The sequence below is a fragment of the Corvus brachyrhynchos genome, unplaced genomic scaffold, assembly GCF_000691975.1.
Source record: "Corvus brachyrhynchos isolate BGI_N302 unplaced genomic scaffold, ASM69197v1 scaffold80, whole genome shotgun sequence".
In the NCBI taxonomy this organism is placed as follows: Eukaryota; Metazoa; Chordata; class Aves; order Passeriformes; family Corvidae; genus Corvus; species Corvus brachyrhynchos.
Genome location: NW_008236769.1, coordinates 9,437,892 through 9,450,928, shown reverse-complemented (window position 1 = coordinate 9,450,928; position 13,037 = coordinate 9,437,892). Strand labels below are relative to the sequence as shown.

Here is a 13,037-nt window from a genome sequence, read left to right as displayed (position 1 = left end):
TCCCTCAAACTTTTTCTCTAATCTGAGTAAGTGGAGCTGATCTACTGTTTATGAGTGTTACAGCACAATTTAAAAATATCTCTGAATTAATGCTGTTTAACTTCCATATTTTCAATTCACACCATCTGAACACATAAAAATATAGAAGTCCAACCTAGGCTTCTTCAGCAGGCACGTCTCATCACTGCTTTGATCTTCTGCATGCACCTTTCTACACTAGATTACATATTAATGAGAGCCTGAAATCTATTAATAAATTGCCAACACATGCTAAAGTATGTCAGCCTCAGGGGCTTCATGCACTGCTGAATATCAAAACAACATTCTAAGGAAACTTATCATTATCAGTCTTGTTTCCTTCAAAGTCTTTTCCAGTCTGTTTCTAACAAGGCCACAAATCTAGTCTATTTGTTTGCTCTTTTCCTTTGCCTCCTGATCTCATCTTCCTTCCCCCATTTCCCTCTAAGCACAATCCAGAGCAGAGCAGGAGGAGTACAGACTGTTTGCACAGCCATAAAGTCAGCAGCCTGGTGGTGGGGTGGTCACAACACATGAAAGGACAATGGTGTAGAAAAATACGTGTCCAAGGCAGTCAAAGCCATAACTAATTAAGATTTCAGTACTTTGGGTTGCCAGTGAAGGAGGCTGGAACCCATGGCATAGACAAAAAAAAAAAAAGAGACACCAGAGGTCAAATGATATAATTCTGGTTTTGTTTGTTTGTTTTTTTTTTTTCCAAGAGGGAGGAAAAGACTAACCTCTATTCAAAGCCAACCTCATTGGTTGTAGAGGACAGGTTTCCCATATACAAAGAAATTAAAAATGGTAATAAAATTTGGCCAACACTTGTATGCTATTTAAAGTTATGGCTATTAAGCCCTAGGAAGTCCATTATTTAGGCTGTTCTCCTTCAGACTTCCTCTTTGGCTTAGCAGTGAGCTACCCAGGAAATCAGCATGCCAAATGACTCCAGGTATCTAGAAACTGAAGTGATGAGTCAATACAAGGGAAAATTAAAATAAATCAAAACCCCATTATTTCTTTTGATGTAAATCAAAGCAGAAAATATTTAAAATAAACCCCATTCAATGTCTTATTAAGATGGGTTTATTTATTTTACATCAATTTGATATTCCAGTCTTTCTCAATGATTCAATATTTCTAAAATCCCGAAATGTTTTTGGGCCCCAGGAAACTGGTCACTCAAATTCAAGGACCCAGCATGTAGATAGAAATAGTACCCAAATATCTTGCAGGCTATTTCAGCAGCACAGGGTGTATTATCTGAATAAATAAACCAATTTCCACACAATTGACTTACACTGAAAACTGTCACCACCTCCTTGCTGTCATTTTCCAGAAGACGGAGCTGCCCTCTGAGCTGTCTTTGGAGCCTGGAATCAGGACATGCACTCTTTCTTTTTACCATTGTTAACTTCAAGGAGATATCTGGAGGAAGATATCCATTTTCAGTACTATAATATTTGTGAACCAGCTTTGGAGAACCAGAAAATCCCTCAAAATCATAGAATACACATTAAGTTCTATTTTTTCAGCTTCTTAGAGAGGCATGAAGAAGATTGATCTACTGCATGTTTCTTTTACATTTTTATTATCCTGTAGACATAGGAGCCTAGCATGAAACAATTTTGGGAGACAACTGATACTTATGGATGAAGAAGAAAAAAAAAAGAAGAAAAAAACAAGCAGATTGGTAATTTGTCAAATTTGACAGCTCTGGGCATTGCAAACATGCCCAGATTTCCAAATATTCCATGCATATTAAAAATCAAAGCACATAGATACTGGCATCCCCAAAAAAAACCCTGAACAACAAACCCCACAGATAGTTCAGCATGCTATAACCCTTCATGCTAATCTTAAATTCATAGCTATCTGACATGTCACCCCCAACACTTCAGACGGCTTTTATAAATTGAATATTGTAAAAGCTGTTTCTCAATAACCTGGTTGAGCAGGGCCAATCAAGTTAAACAGCCCAACTAAAAGCTCACTTACATTATTTTCCCAGCACATCTGAAAGCAGCTAGATACCTATTCCCAAGCTCTTGGCATCTGTTTATGAGAAGCTTTCACTGCAGCTAATGGTACAGCTCCAGCCAGCTTCTCTCAGATAAAGAGGATCTTTGATAAACCTGCTTCATTCTGCATGAATTCATTAGTTTAGCTCAATAACAGTAAATCATAAGTTTCCAGATGCCCAGATGGGCACATATAAACCAATAGTACCAAGTCAGCAAGAATTCCAATTGCAAAGTATGTAAATAGGTCACACTTTCAGAAATATGGGACTGTTGTGTGTACTAAAATATTCCACTTCCTCTGAGTTTCACATTTTAATCCGGTAAAATAGATGTTTTTCACATTCTAGTCTAATATGCTGTATCTTGATCTGTTTTCAGAGGGCTTCCTATGCATGTTCCCAGGAGTTTTACCATGACTTGCACCTAAATTACTCATTACTTTAAGGTCAAGAAGGGTGGCTCAGAAATATAAACCTGTGTTACTGAATTACAAGACCTGTCTCTTTAAGCTGTGGTCATATAATCAATTGTTAGTAGAAAGAACACAAACTGGAGTCTCTGAATGTTGTTCAGATCACTGCTAGGGAACAGAATTATTGACCTTTTCATTTTATCTAAAAATATAAAACATACTGGCACAAGAGATGACTATTACTTAAAAATTTATATGTTCATTTTACATAATCAGATTGGTTCTGAGGTAAATACGTAACAGTAGACACACAATCTAATTTTTATAGAGAGTTAATGTTACAGAAATAATAATTACATTGAATTAAAATAACAGAAATATAGCTGCTTCTGTCAAAACCCCCCTATAATAATGCCTTATAGAGATGGAATATGGTTTAAAACCCCATTATAATCTCCTGTCTGCTTCTGTGAGCCCTGACCCATACCCCCAGCTACAAAGAAGCCAAATTCTGTACAAAGCAAGACAATCAGGTACATAAAGCACAAATAATTTAACCAGAAATAACCATAGGCCTGGGGAAGACTCTCTGCCACTGATGTGATTTGTCAGGTCAAGCCAGAGAGCAGGGAACAGCTCAGTGTTGGTTTTGATGGCATGAAAAGGGAAATGCACCAGGACCCTCAATCCACAGAGCCTGCCATGAGCCCCTCCGGAGGTGAAGCCTACTGAACCCACTTCCTGCAGAACTGCACTCAGTTGACACATCACTGGAAATACAGCATTAAAAACAACAAAAATAGATACTTGGAAAGGTCACAACCTTTAAAAAATAAGACATTTGAAGGATTGAAATGTATATGCAAAATAAGTGATGAATTTTACTTGCTTCTTTTTTTTTCTTAGCCATTACAATATAGTACATAAATTATTTCTGGCTTTTATAGCAGTTGCTCCCTCTTTTTATGAGAGATTCTCAAGAAATCTTATGTACAAAAGTTGGTTGCTTCACAGCTGCCATGAAAGACATTATAAACTTTACAGGAGTGATCACTGCAAATATCGACATAGTTGTCTCAATTTAAAAAAGAAAAGTAAGCAATGAGAAAAGCAGTATATTATAAAAATAGGATGGGAAAAAATGTCTTACCAGTTGGAAAAATCTCTGCCTGACTGGGAAGGGTCCTTGAACAGACATTCATGCATTTTTCACTTGGAGAACACTCTACTGCAATAAATGAAAAGAATGGTTATGTGCCTTTTCTAAGTCATATAAATCACACTGAAAAAAATCCAAAAAAATACTCCATGCTTTCAAAGCATTTGATGCAGCAGATAATTACTAAGAGAAAATAACTATTTTCTCCCCTTCCTGCTATATAATCCCCAAACCCCACAAAAAGTACCTACAGAACATTTTCCTCCTGAGCTGGAGGGGGAAGTCAAACCTTGATTTCATCAATTTGATGTGAAATTTCAAGGTGATGGAGAATTGGTGGAAAGACAGGTTCTCAGGAAACAGAATTCTCATTTGAGAGGGAGCAAGGGTCAGACTTCATTTTCTCTTCCCTTGCACCTCTACTAAAAATGGCCCCCACTAATGCTTCAGTGGTATAAATTGCTGTGCCTTGTACCAAACCATGCATGGAAAAAAATAACCCCTCTCTTTATTTGCTACATGTGTAGTACTTGGGAGAGGGTACTGAAAAATCAAGTGATTTGAAGTTTCAGAAAAACAACACAAATAAGGTATGTTTTATATTAATAGTAATCTGCTTTTTTTCTTTTAGCCCATATTTCTTCCTGTCCTTTTGGAAATGATATATTTTTATGCTGATAAAACACCCACTGCAACCACTTCCATTTTCTCAAGGCTCCCTGGGCAAATACCAGTGAAGATAAGGCTTCATATTTCTAGGAGTAAAAGTGGAAGAAATAGATCTTTCATTTTTAGATGAAAATTTCTGAGGCAATTTTCATGTATCCCAAGACATTCTCCTATGAAGCTCTGCTTTTAAGAAAAAAACCCTGCAATACAGCAGGACATGGTATTTTCCAAGTCTTTTGCATCTTCTTTCAAGTCCATCTATGAATATTACATAAACAAAGTCATGCAAATAAATAAGGATACATAAAACAGAATTTTCCCACCTCCCAAAGAAAGGAATCAAGCAGTAAAAACATTGTCTTTAAGGTTTATTTCTAGCATATATTCAAATTAGAATTTGAAATCCCCAAACACTTTAGTTTTGTAGGGTTTTGGTTGGGTGTTTGACAGAAGCATTGGGGTTGGGGTTTTATTTGTTTTCTTGATATGGACTATATGATGTTTGTTTTTAAATAGAAATTCGATAGTAAGCTCACTGCAGCTCAGGCTGACTCTGTTTAGGAAACATTCTAAATTTAAGTTCCCCAGAGCTTCTGGGACCATACTTGCCTGTAGTTCTGCTTTTTCTGGTTTTAGTCAGGATTACAAACACAGAAGTTGTCAAAACTTTGACAACGCGTTATCAATCACTTTGATAATCATTTAGTAGTTGACAAGGACAATAAATTAGCACGTGTTTTTGATATATGAACTTGCCATCACTATTATTTTGATATTACCAGCTATAACTTTCCTTGAAAGGTAGTTATCAAGACATTAACATCCATTTCTGTGACTTTTAGGAAAAGGCAAAGGCTATGAGCTAGCATTTTAATTACTCAGAGTTTAATTTAAAATAATAGTTTGCTGTTAAATTTGAGTAAAAGGCTAAGAGTTACTATAACTACATTTTAAATATATTTAAACTGTTTAAAGAACTATAATTAGGTTCAAAAACTTAATATGAACTCCTACTTAGTAGAATGGCTTGCATACTTCCTGGAAAGCTAAAAAGCAACTTTATACTGCCCTGGGATGCTTGTACCTGGTCCTTGATGTCAGAAGTGTTTCAGTTGTGAACAGAAAGACATTGTGCAGGTCACAGGACATATACTTTTAAATAAAATAGTTTTTGTCCATGACTGTTTGAAGTATTTTCATGTCCAGAAAGCTCTTGAGCCTAGTGTAAAGTAAGAGCCTGGCCATAGCCACCTACCTATGTCCCTCCACCCCTCCACCCAAAAGGTACCTCTGACTTGCATGACTTTAATGCATGAAGTACATTTTCATTTGTACAAAGATAGTACTACACCTCTGATAAAAAAAAGGAACTAAAAAATATTAAAATAGAAACATGCAATTTAACTTGGCTTATGAACCTTACAGATACAGCAAAAAGTGCTAGACAAAGACCTTATATTTCAGTACTGTGGCTCTTGGGTTCTAGTAATTTTCATCTCCTTTTATCTTACTAAAAGATAATCCATTTGTCTGCCCTAAGTGGATTTCAGTGTAGATTGTTCAATAGTCCAATCTATGCAGTGTTTCTATGGACGAAAAATAGCTGCTTGTTGTATTGCAAGAAAAGCCCATCTGGATTCTGTGAAAAACACATGACAGTTCTCAGCCTGTGCACCATTTTAAGAACAGTAATTCAGGCACAAAGAGAAGCTGGGAGCAGAGGCATCAGGATGCATTGTTTGAGGTCTTACCTATTTGTTCTTGCAATGTGTCCATCCTGACTCCATCCCTGACTGTGCTGATGGCAGCACTGCTCTCCACATGTTTGCAGTCACACCTGCACATTCCCTGCTCTGCTTCTTCCCTCCCCAAGTTCTTGTCTTGCTCTCCCTCCAGAGCAGGGACGATGGTGTTAGTGCTGAGCATGGATGTGCCACCTGCCCCTGCCAAACTCTCCATAATTTGAATTTCCTCACAGTGATGCAATTAAAATCATCAACAACCTGGAGGAGAAAAAAAAAAATTAATATTTTATTTTTAAAAAGCATCAGAAAAGATGAACACATTCAAGAGCTGTCCCTCTCCTGCAGGAGTTATTTTTAATTGTAATATGGATTAAAGAATTTGCTATAGGCTTCTTTCAGAGGAACTGTTGTGTAACACCAAATTTATCCCAGAAAAAGCTCCTGCAATGAGGTGGCATCACTGCCTTAGCAACAAAGCAATAGACTTGGCTAACAGAAACAATCCAAGGCCTGAAGTGAAATGTACTTGTGCCCACTGCTAATTATCCATTCTTGGCCGGCTATAAAGCAGAGCCTCCAAGGGATAACATCATTCACATTAACAGAGGAATTGCAGGGGAAAAACATAATTTTCTGAAGGTGACAAGAATGGAATGAGTACTGCATGCTGAATTCAAACAACAAAGAAGGTTTATATAAATTCAGCTAAAGAATGAATCCTCCACAGGAACCCACTGTGCAGGAAGAGTGGCATGCAAGGATCCAAGTATTACTTTGCAGCAAAGCAGAAAAATTAAGCTCTACTGAAGCTAGAGGCTGAGTCTGGCATCAGGACCCCATTTGACATGATAAGCAAGAAGGAATAGTAATGGAAGTAGAGCACAAACAGTTGCAAGCTTCACTGCTCCCTCCAGTCACTGAGGTGAGACATCCTGCAATCCCACTTCTTGGGCATAAGCTACTTCAGCATCAGAAAGATGCAGCCAGACCACCAGCCAAAGCATCCACAAAGGACATGACTCACAGAGCCAGCACATGCCCACTGATATTGATACCCTTTCCTCAGTGGGCTTGCACGTGTTTCTGAAGGATTTCTTAAAGCCACAGGAGAGATTTTGCTTTAGTCCTGTCATTTGGATTTAATCTGAATTCCTCTGTGTTTACTCTGGCCATACTCATTAATGAGCCATATTCATGCGTATGCAAGCTTGCAATCTTCATGAAATTTCATCTCTCATTTGTTTTCCAGCAGAAACTGGTTAAATCTGAAGCTGTATATGAAAGATGTACTTCTGCTCTGCTAAAGCCTCAGACCAGTCCCTGGTCACCTAGTACCCACTTATCATCTGCCTTTAGTCTGGTCAAGAAATGTCTCGCTTCTCCATTTACCATGCAGTGGGGTGCCCCAAAGCACATGGTTCTGGCTTTTTTCTTCACAATCCTGCCTTCCAACTCTTCTTGCCCTCCAAGCTTCACATCATAGATCTATCTGTAAACCTGAGCAAACCAAGTACCAATGTGAACAGCACAACAGCTGCCCAGCAGCCTGCCAGGGTAGGTAGGTACATAGGACAAGGCAGGATCTGCCTGCACAACTTTCATACTCTTTTACAGTCATTGAAACCTTTACCCCTAATGAACACTTCTTGAAAAAACGGTAAACTATATACAGACAGAGGCAAGTTAAGAAATTATAGAAAATTAATGAGGTATAGTTACAGGTTGTATGACCAGCTCAGAGAATTAAATCATAACCATATCTACCACAAGTTAATGAAGTATGAAGAAATCTAGGCTGGATTTTGCTTTAATGTTTTCATTGCCTTATTTTGCCATTTATTTGAAAGTGCCCATCAGAGTGCTGAAGCTGATTTTCAAAAGATGCTTTTGGTGCTGCATCACAGTTCTCCATATAAAGCTATGTGTAAACATTCATATATACACACCTATGAAACACAGGTAGTAACTCAAGCACAAGTAATTTTTATGCCTTCTCTCATGAAAAAACATTTTCACTAACATGTCTGGTTGACACTGAAAAACTGCCTATCAGACTTGATGACATAGCTATAAATGACTAAAAACACAGGCCTGCCAGAGGCCAAACTCACTTAGCCAGGGATATGTTTTTCCATCTATATAGCTGATCTTTTCCTTGAAGTAATGACAGTACCTGACACCATCCTTTTCATTACTGTACCAGGATTATATGTAATGCATTCCAACTGTCACACTTAAATACTTTTCTGCATATATTTTGTAAATACTAGTATCTCCTATTGAAAAAGATGTAGATATTTTGGTACTAATGATAATTTAATTCCAAAGGTGGTTGTTTAAATTACATTGTTCTATGAATTCAAAGCCAGTTGTTATTTTTAGATCAGGATTACCCTTAATCCCAGAAATGAAATTCAGTGTTCAGATTAATTTTTCCATAAGCTTCTATCCGCAAGCAAAAATATCATCCTGCACAAAATTTAGGAAAACAAATATACTCTGACTTGAATTATTAGAATTCATTTGAATTGGAGATGTGATACTGATAAATTTTTCATGTCTCCTGCATCATTTTATGCTGGTAAGGGTAACAAATATTCAGGTCAGTGAGTGAACTTAGAAAGCTTGGTGCTGATAGAGCAAGTAGGACATGAACAAATCAAAATGGATATAATCTGTTCAAGAAGATTCAGCCATATTATCCCATATCCTAAACCAAGGGGAAGAAATCAGAATGAGTGAAAGAAAAACAAAACAGGTACGTTCTTATGTATGTTTTCTCTTGGTTCTTCCAAGATGCACAGAAGAAAACCTCAAATCTCAAACATTTTTATGTTCATTTTTATGTTATTTTCAGTCATGTTCTCCTCTACAGATTCCTCTTGCATTTTCAATGTTTGCCTTAGCTACCAAATGTGACTTTGCGTAAGTACTGAGAACAAGACAGCAAACTTTCCAGTAGCTAGGCCCCTTGTCTACCTAGGCCTTTTTGAATGTTTATCCGGCATCTAAATGTATCCTAAGTAACACAAATTGGGTCCTAAGTGACCAAAATTTCATAGAAGTTTACACTACATCTCTGTACTTTTATTATTTGCTTTTAACTATCATGTAAGTACCCCAAGAAGTAAAACTCTAATACTTAAGCGGTGCTACAGTATAATTATCCTTATTATGCTGGTACTTTCTCAATTATTAAACTGTTCCAGCACAAATTAAAGCAAATTTAATGGTAGAAAAACAGAAAACCATTCATCGAAAATAAAACAGCTTTAGAGAATATTGAACTGCAGTGCTCGAGTCACTCTCATTGTTAGAGATTTTTTCATAAACCTATAATGCTAGTAAGTATCATGGCAAGTTAGCAACTAACCATTTGTTGATAGCAACAAATACAAGATTAAGATCCTCAAAATTAAAGATCTCTTACTCTCCATGTAAAGTTTGTCTTCTCTAACCAGTTCTTACAATCTACATTTATGTGTAGATTATGTATACTGACTAACCATTTTATTTTTCATTTAGGTAAAATTCTTTTTCTCATGCTCTTTGAGGCTCGACCAAAAAAAATCCTATTTGGTGCAGGATGTTGGCCATAAAACTTAATGATCTTCCTGTTTTTCTGAACCCAGAGCCAACCTCTACTCAAAATAAAAGCCATGCAGGCAATATGTGGCACTCCCCACTGCTCAGGGGGACCCTCAGTTTCTGAGGCAGCAGAGAGAGTGAGAGGCAGACACAGGACAGCTCAACACCCTGAGTGCTGCTGGGTGCACTGGTGTCCTCCCTCCCTGTGGCCCGGGCTCTCTGGACACTGGGAATGTGTCCAATGGCTCTGTGTGCTGCCCCACATCCCTGTCCAGGCTTGTGAGGCTCAAAAGGTCACTGCACCTTCCCTGTTCCTTCTCAGGGTACAGCAAGCAGGAACAGCTGTTGAACATCAGGTGGAAATGAGACACTATTTTTCCTTCTGGAAGTTAAATAGAATAATTCCTTTATCATGCTTTTCTGTGTATAGCTGCTTCCCTTTTACTGAGTGTTTCCAAAGCCCAGCTAACCAGAAAAAAAACATATAGCTTGAGATTTTCCATGTAGGCTGAGGGTTGTTTTTATTCCCCTGCCTTTTGTTATTATTTTAAGAGGTGTAGTGGATGACACGAACACCCTCTCCCACCAATGCATTCCCATTTAAAGGGTGTTGAAGAAGAAAACCAATAACATTTACTGAACCAGATTCTCTCTCTCCCTCTAAAGGTATATTTCTGAGACTAGGACCCAGTATATAAAAATGGGCTTTATTCAAACTAATTTCCTAAAACCTGTATGCAATACAATATTTCTTTCATTCATCGTCTTCCCTCTAGGAGCCTCAGGACAATGTATTAATGACTTCCTAAAGACTTTAGTCTTGCAACTATACTGTCCTAAGTGATTCTAGGTCATTTCCCCAAACTGATACTAGAGTAGTTATTTTATTCCTTCTTCCCAGTTTCAATTAACATTTCACATCTTAGGTATTAGGCTACAAACATCTTAAAGCCAAGATCATTATAAACTTTATCCTCAGAGAGTAAATCACAGTCCTGATCTCTATGAAATTCAGTCACAGGCATGAATATTAGAGGTAAAAGGAATCCATATTAGGCTCTGTAGAGGCAACACTTAAATTATGTATTACACAGAAAGGTAAAGCAAATCTATAATCATGGTAAACAAACTTAGGAACCTGAGTTATTTCCAAAAATGGAAGATTGACTCCTTTATCACTGAAGTAACTTTAGGTTAGTTAGCAATTCTCAGCAAACAGTGTTGCAAGCAGTATCATTGTTCACAATTGGTCTACAAACAAAAAAAGCCTCAGCAAGCTTCAGAGATGCAATATACTCCTTTAAAAGCTTTAACCCTCTGTTATGATTAATTTTCTTTATATCTCAGTAGCCCCAAAATATCTTTTCCATCCTCAACACAGCTCTGAAAGCACCGTAAGTCCAAAAATTCTAAGTTTAGATATGGAAAATTGGAGACAAAAATCCACAGTCTCATAACTGCTTAAAAATAAGCGTGAACTCTAGGGGTGCTTTAAAACAAAAACCAGATCACTGTTAGAAAACTATAAAAGGCATCTGTGAATCTCAGTACTTCATTCTGAGATCTAGATGTGACAGAATTTGGCCTGTGGCAGCTAATGCAGAGGAATAAAGTAGGAGCTGTTGCTACTGAATAGCAGCTCAGCTCACACAGCACTAGCTAGAAGAGGGAAACAGAGCAGCACAGAAAATCCCAGCAGGTTCTCATAACTGTGACAGATCACATTTACACACATTTTACAGTCATTTCATTATGGACACACCAAAGAACAGAAGAATACCGAAATTAGCCCTGTTTAACTGGCTGCAATTCTAACACACTGACAATAAACCTACTGTTGAATACCAGCCACAGGTACCTTAAATAGAGCAAAAGAGGGTGATGTAGACATAGAGCACAGGACTTCTCCTACCTTTTCCAGGTCTGATCCACTGTAACATGCTGGAAAAGAGCAGGCAGATTCCTGCCTTCCTCAGCTCTGATCAAAACTGGCTCCAGCACAGCTCTTCCTGTTTGACCTTCTTATCTTTCCTGTTGATTGCACAGCCTGGCTTGGATGTGGCAAGTACAAAAAGTTGTCTATTAACCAATACTGTTAATTCCAAGACTTCTATAGTGGAAAGAAACATTCCTGAGCATGGAGTTCAGCTACTAAAGTTCATTATGCAAAGCAGAAATGTATCAAGTGTGCTGGAAGGTTCATTCACACACTCTAGCTTTTCAAAGCAATAATTCATTGTGGCATTTTGCATTGGTGGCTAGAGGGCTCCAAGGGACACATCCAGGCCATTGTGTTCAAAAAGCATTGTTCAGAAAAAAGTAACAAACAGTCCTCCAGATATAGTATAGGGCTTTGTCACTCCTTTGCTTTTGATTGCAAAATTAGATTTCTTGTTATCATTTCAGCTGCCAAAAACACTGATGAAAAATCGTTTGACAAAAAATTTACACCAATATGCTCAGGTTTAAATTGCAGAAGTGTGTTGTTTAGGAGATCTATCACACACTATGAAGCATTAAATATCAGTTTGGGGAGTTGAACAAGACTGTTGTGGAATGCACACAGAGTTTATCTTCTGTGTAACATGACTGATCCATGTGCCATATCCTAAATGACCCACAAAACCAGTGGGGTTTCAGGTGATGGGCTGTCCCCACTGCACTGATACCCTCCTACAGCTCTTACCAGCAGGAGTACCAAAACCAGAGCCTTCAGATACCTTTGAGACCTTAGTTATGACTCCTGCCAATCCATCTCAAGGAACATGTACTTCAGAGTTGTTTTTAAACATTAGAAATTAGGTATTAATTATAAACCATACTCTCATTTACCTTACTTCATCCCATCACACCATGTAAACGTGAATTATAAATGCTACTTCACACTGATCAGCCAGTCTGCTCCTGCAGCATGCTTGAGAACTCTCCATCTTCCCAGAAATTATGATGTTGGAAGGTACTCAAGTGATTGTGTAAATCACAACCAACCAATCATCCCAGAGGGAATTAATTTGATATTGCGCTATAATGCGGTACACAAAGCATACCACTTCAGGAGTAATTACTTTATGAAGTAACTATGCCAACAGCATGAAATACCACATTTCTCTCACCACTCTACTGACTAATTTTCCATGAGTTTCATGAATGTCTAAGTCTTTTCATTACATTTATTTTATATATATATCTATATTAAAAGATAATATTTGGTTACATTTTATAACATCAGTTCTTCACTGGTATTCCTCTTTTTTTATGTGATTCCAAGTTTTGAAAAAAACCACCAAAGAGTCATCTAAGCCTATATTTTTCCCAATGGACAACAATCTTTCAGTCTCTATTTCTGGGTCCCAATCATTGTAGAATCTACCACTGTTTGGTATGTCCCTAAAATCTCAAAAGATAGAACTAATTTTTAT

General features: G+C 37.5%; 1 protein-coding gene across 3 annotated transcripts in view; it reads right to left on the bottom strand.

Annotated features, from left to right (window-relative positions):
* SH3TC1 (SH3 domain and tetratricopeptide repeats 1) overlaps positions 1–11,792 on the bottom strand; it is a 29,593-nt gene extending 17,801 nt beyond the window's left edge. The window contains exons 1-4 of one of the 3 annotated variants that reach the window (XM_017727690.1): positions 11,531–11,792; positions 6,037–6,288; positions 3,608–3,685; positions 1,322–1,449 (exon numbers count right to left, since the gene is read on the bottom strand). In XM_017727690.1, coding sequence (XP_017583179.1) covers positions 1,322–1,449; positions 3,608–3,685; positions 6,037–6,244 — 414 coding nt within the window. In that variant the 5' untranslated portion in view covers positions 6,245–6,288; positions 11,531–11,792. The remainder of the gene's footprint in view (positions 1–1,321; positions 1,450–3,607; positions 3,686–6,036; positions 6,289–11,530) is intronic. The other 2 variants (XM_017727688.1, XM_017727689.1) reach the window with 2 other exon arrangements.
* Positions 11,793–13,037: the final 1,245 nt, after the last annotated feature.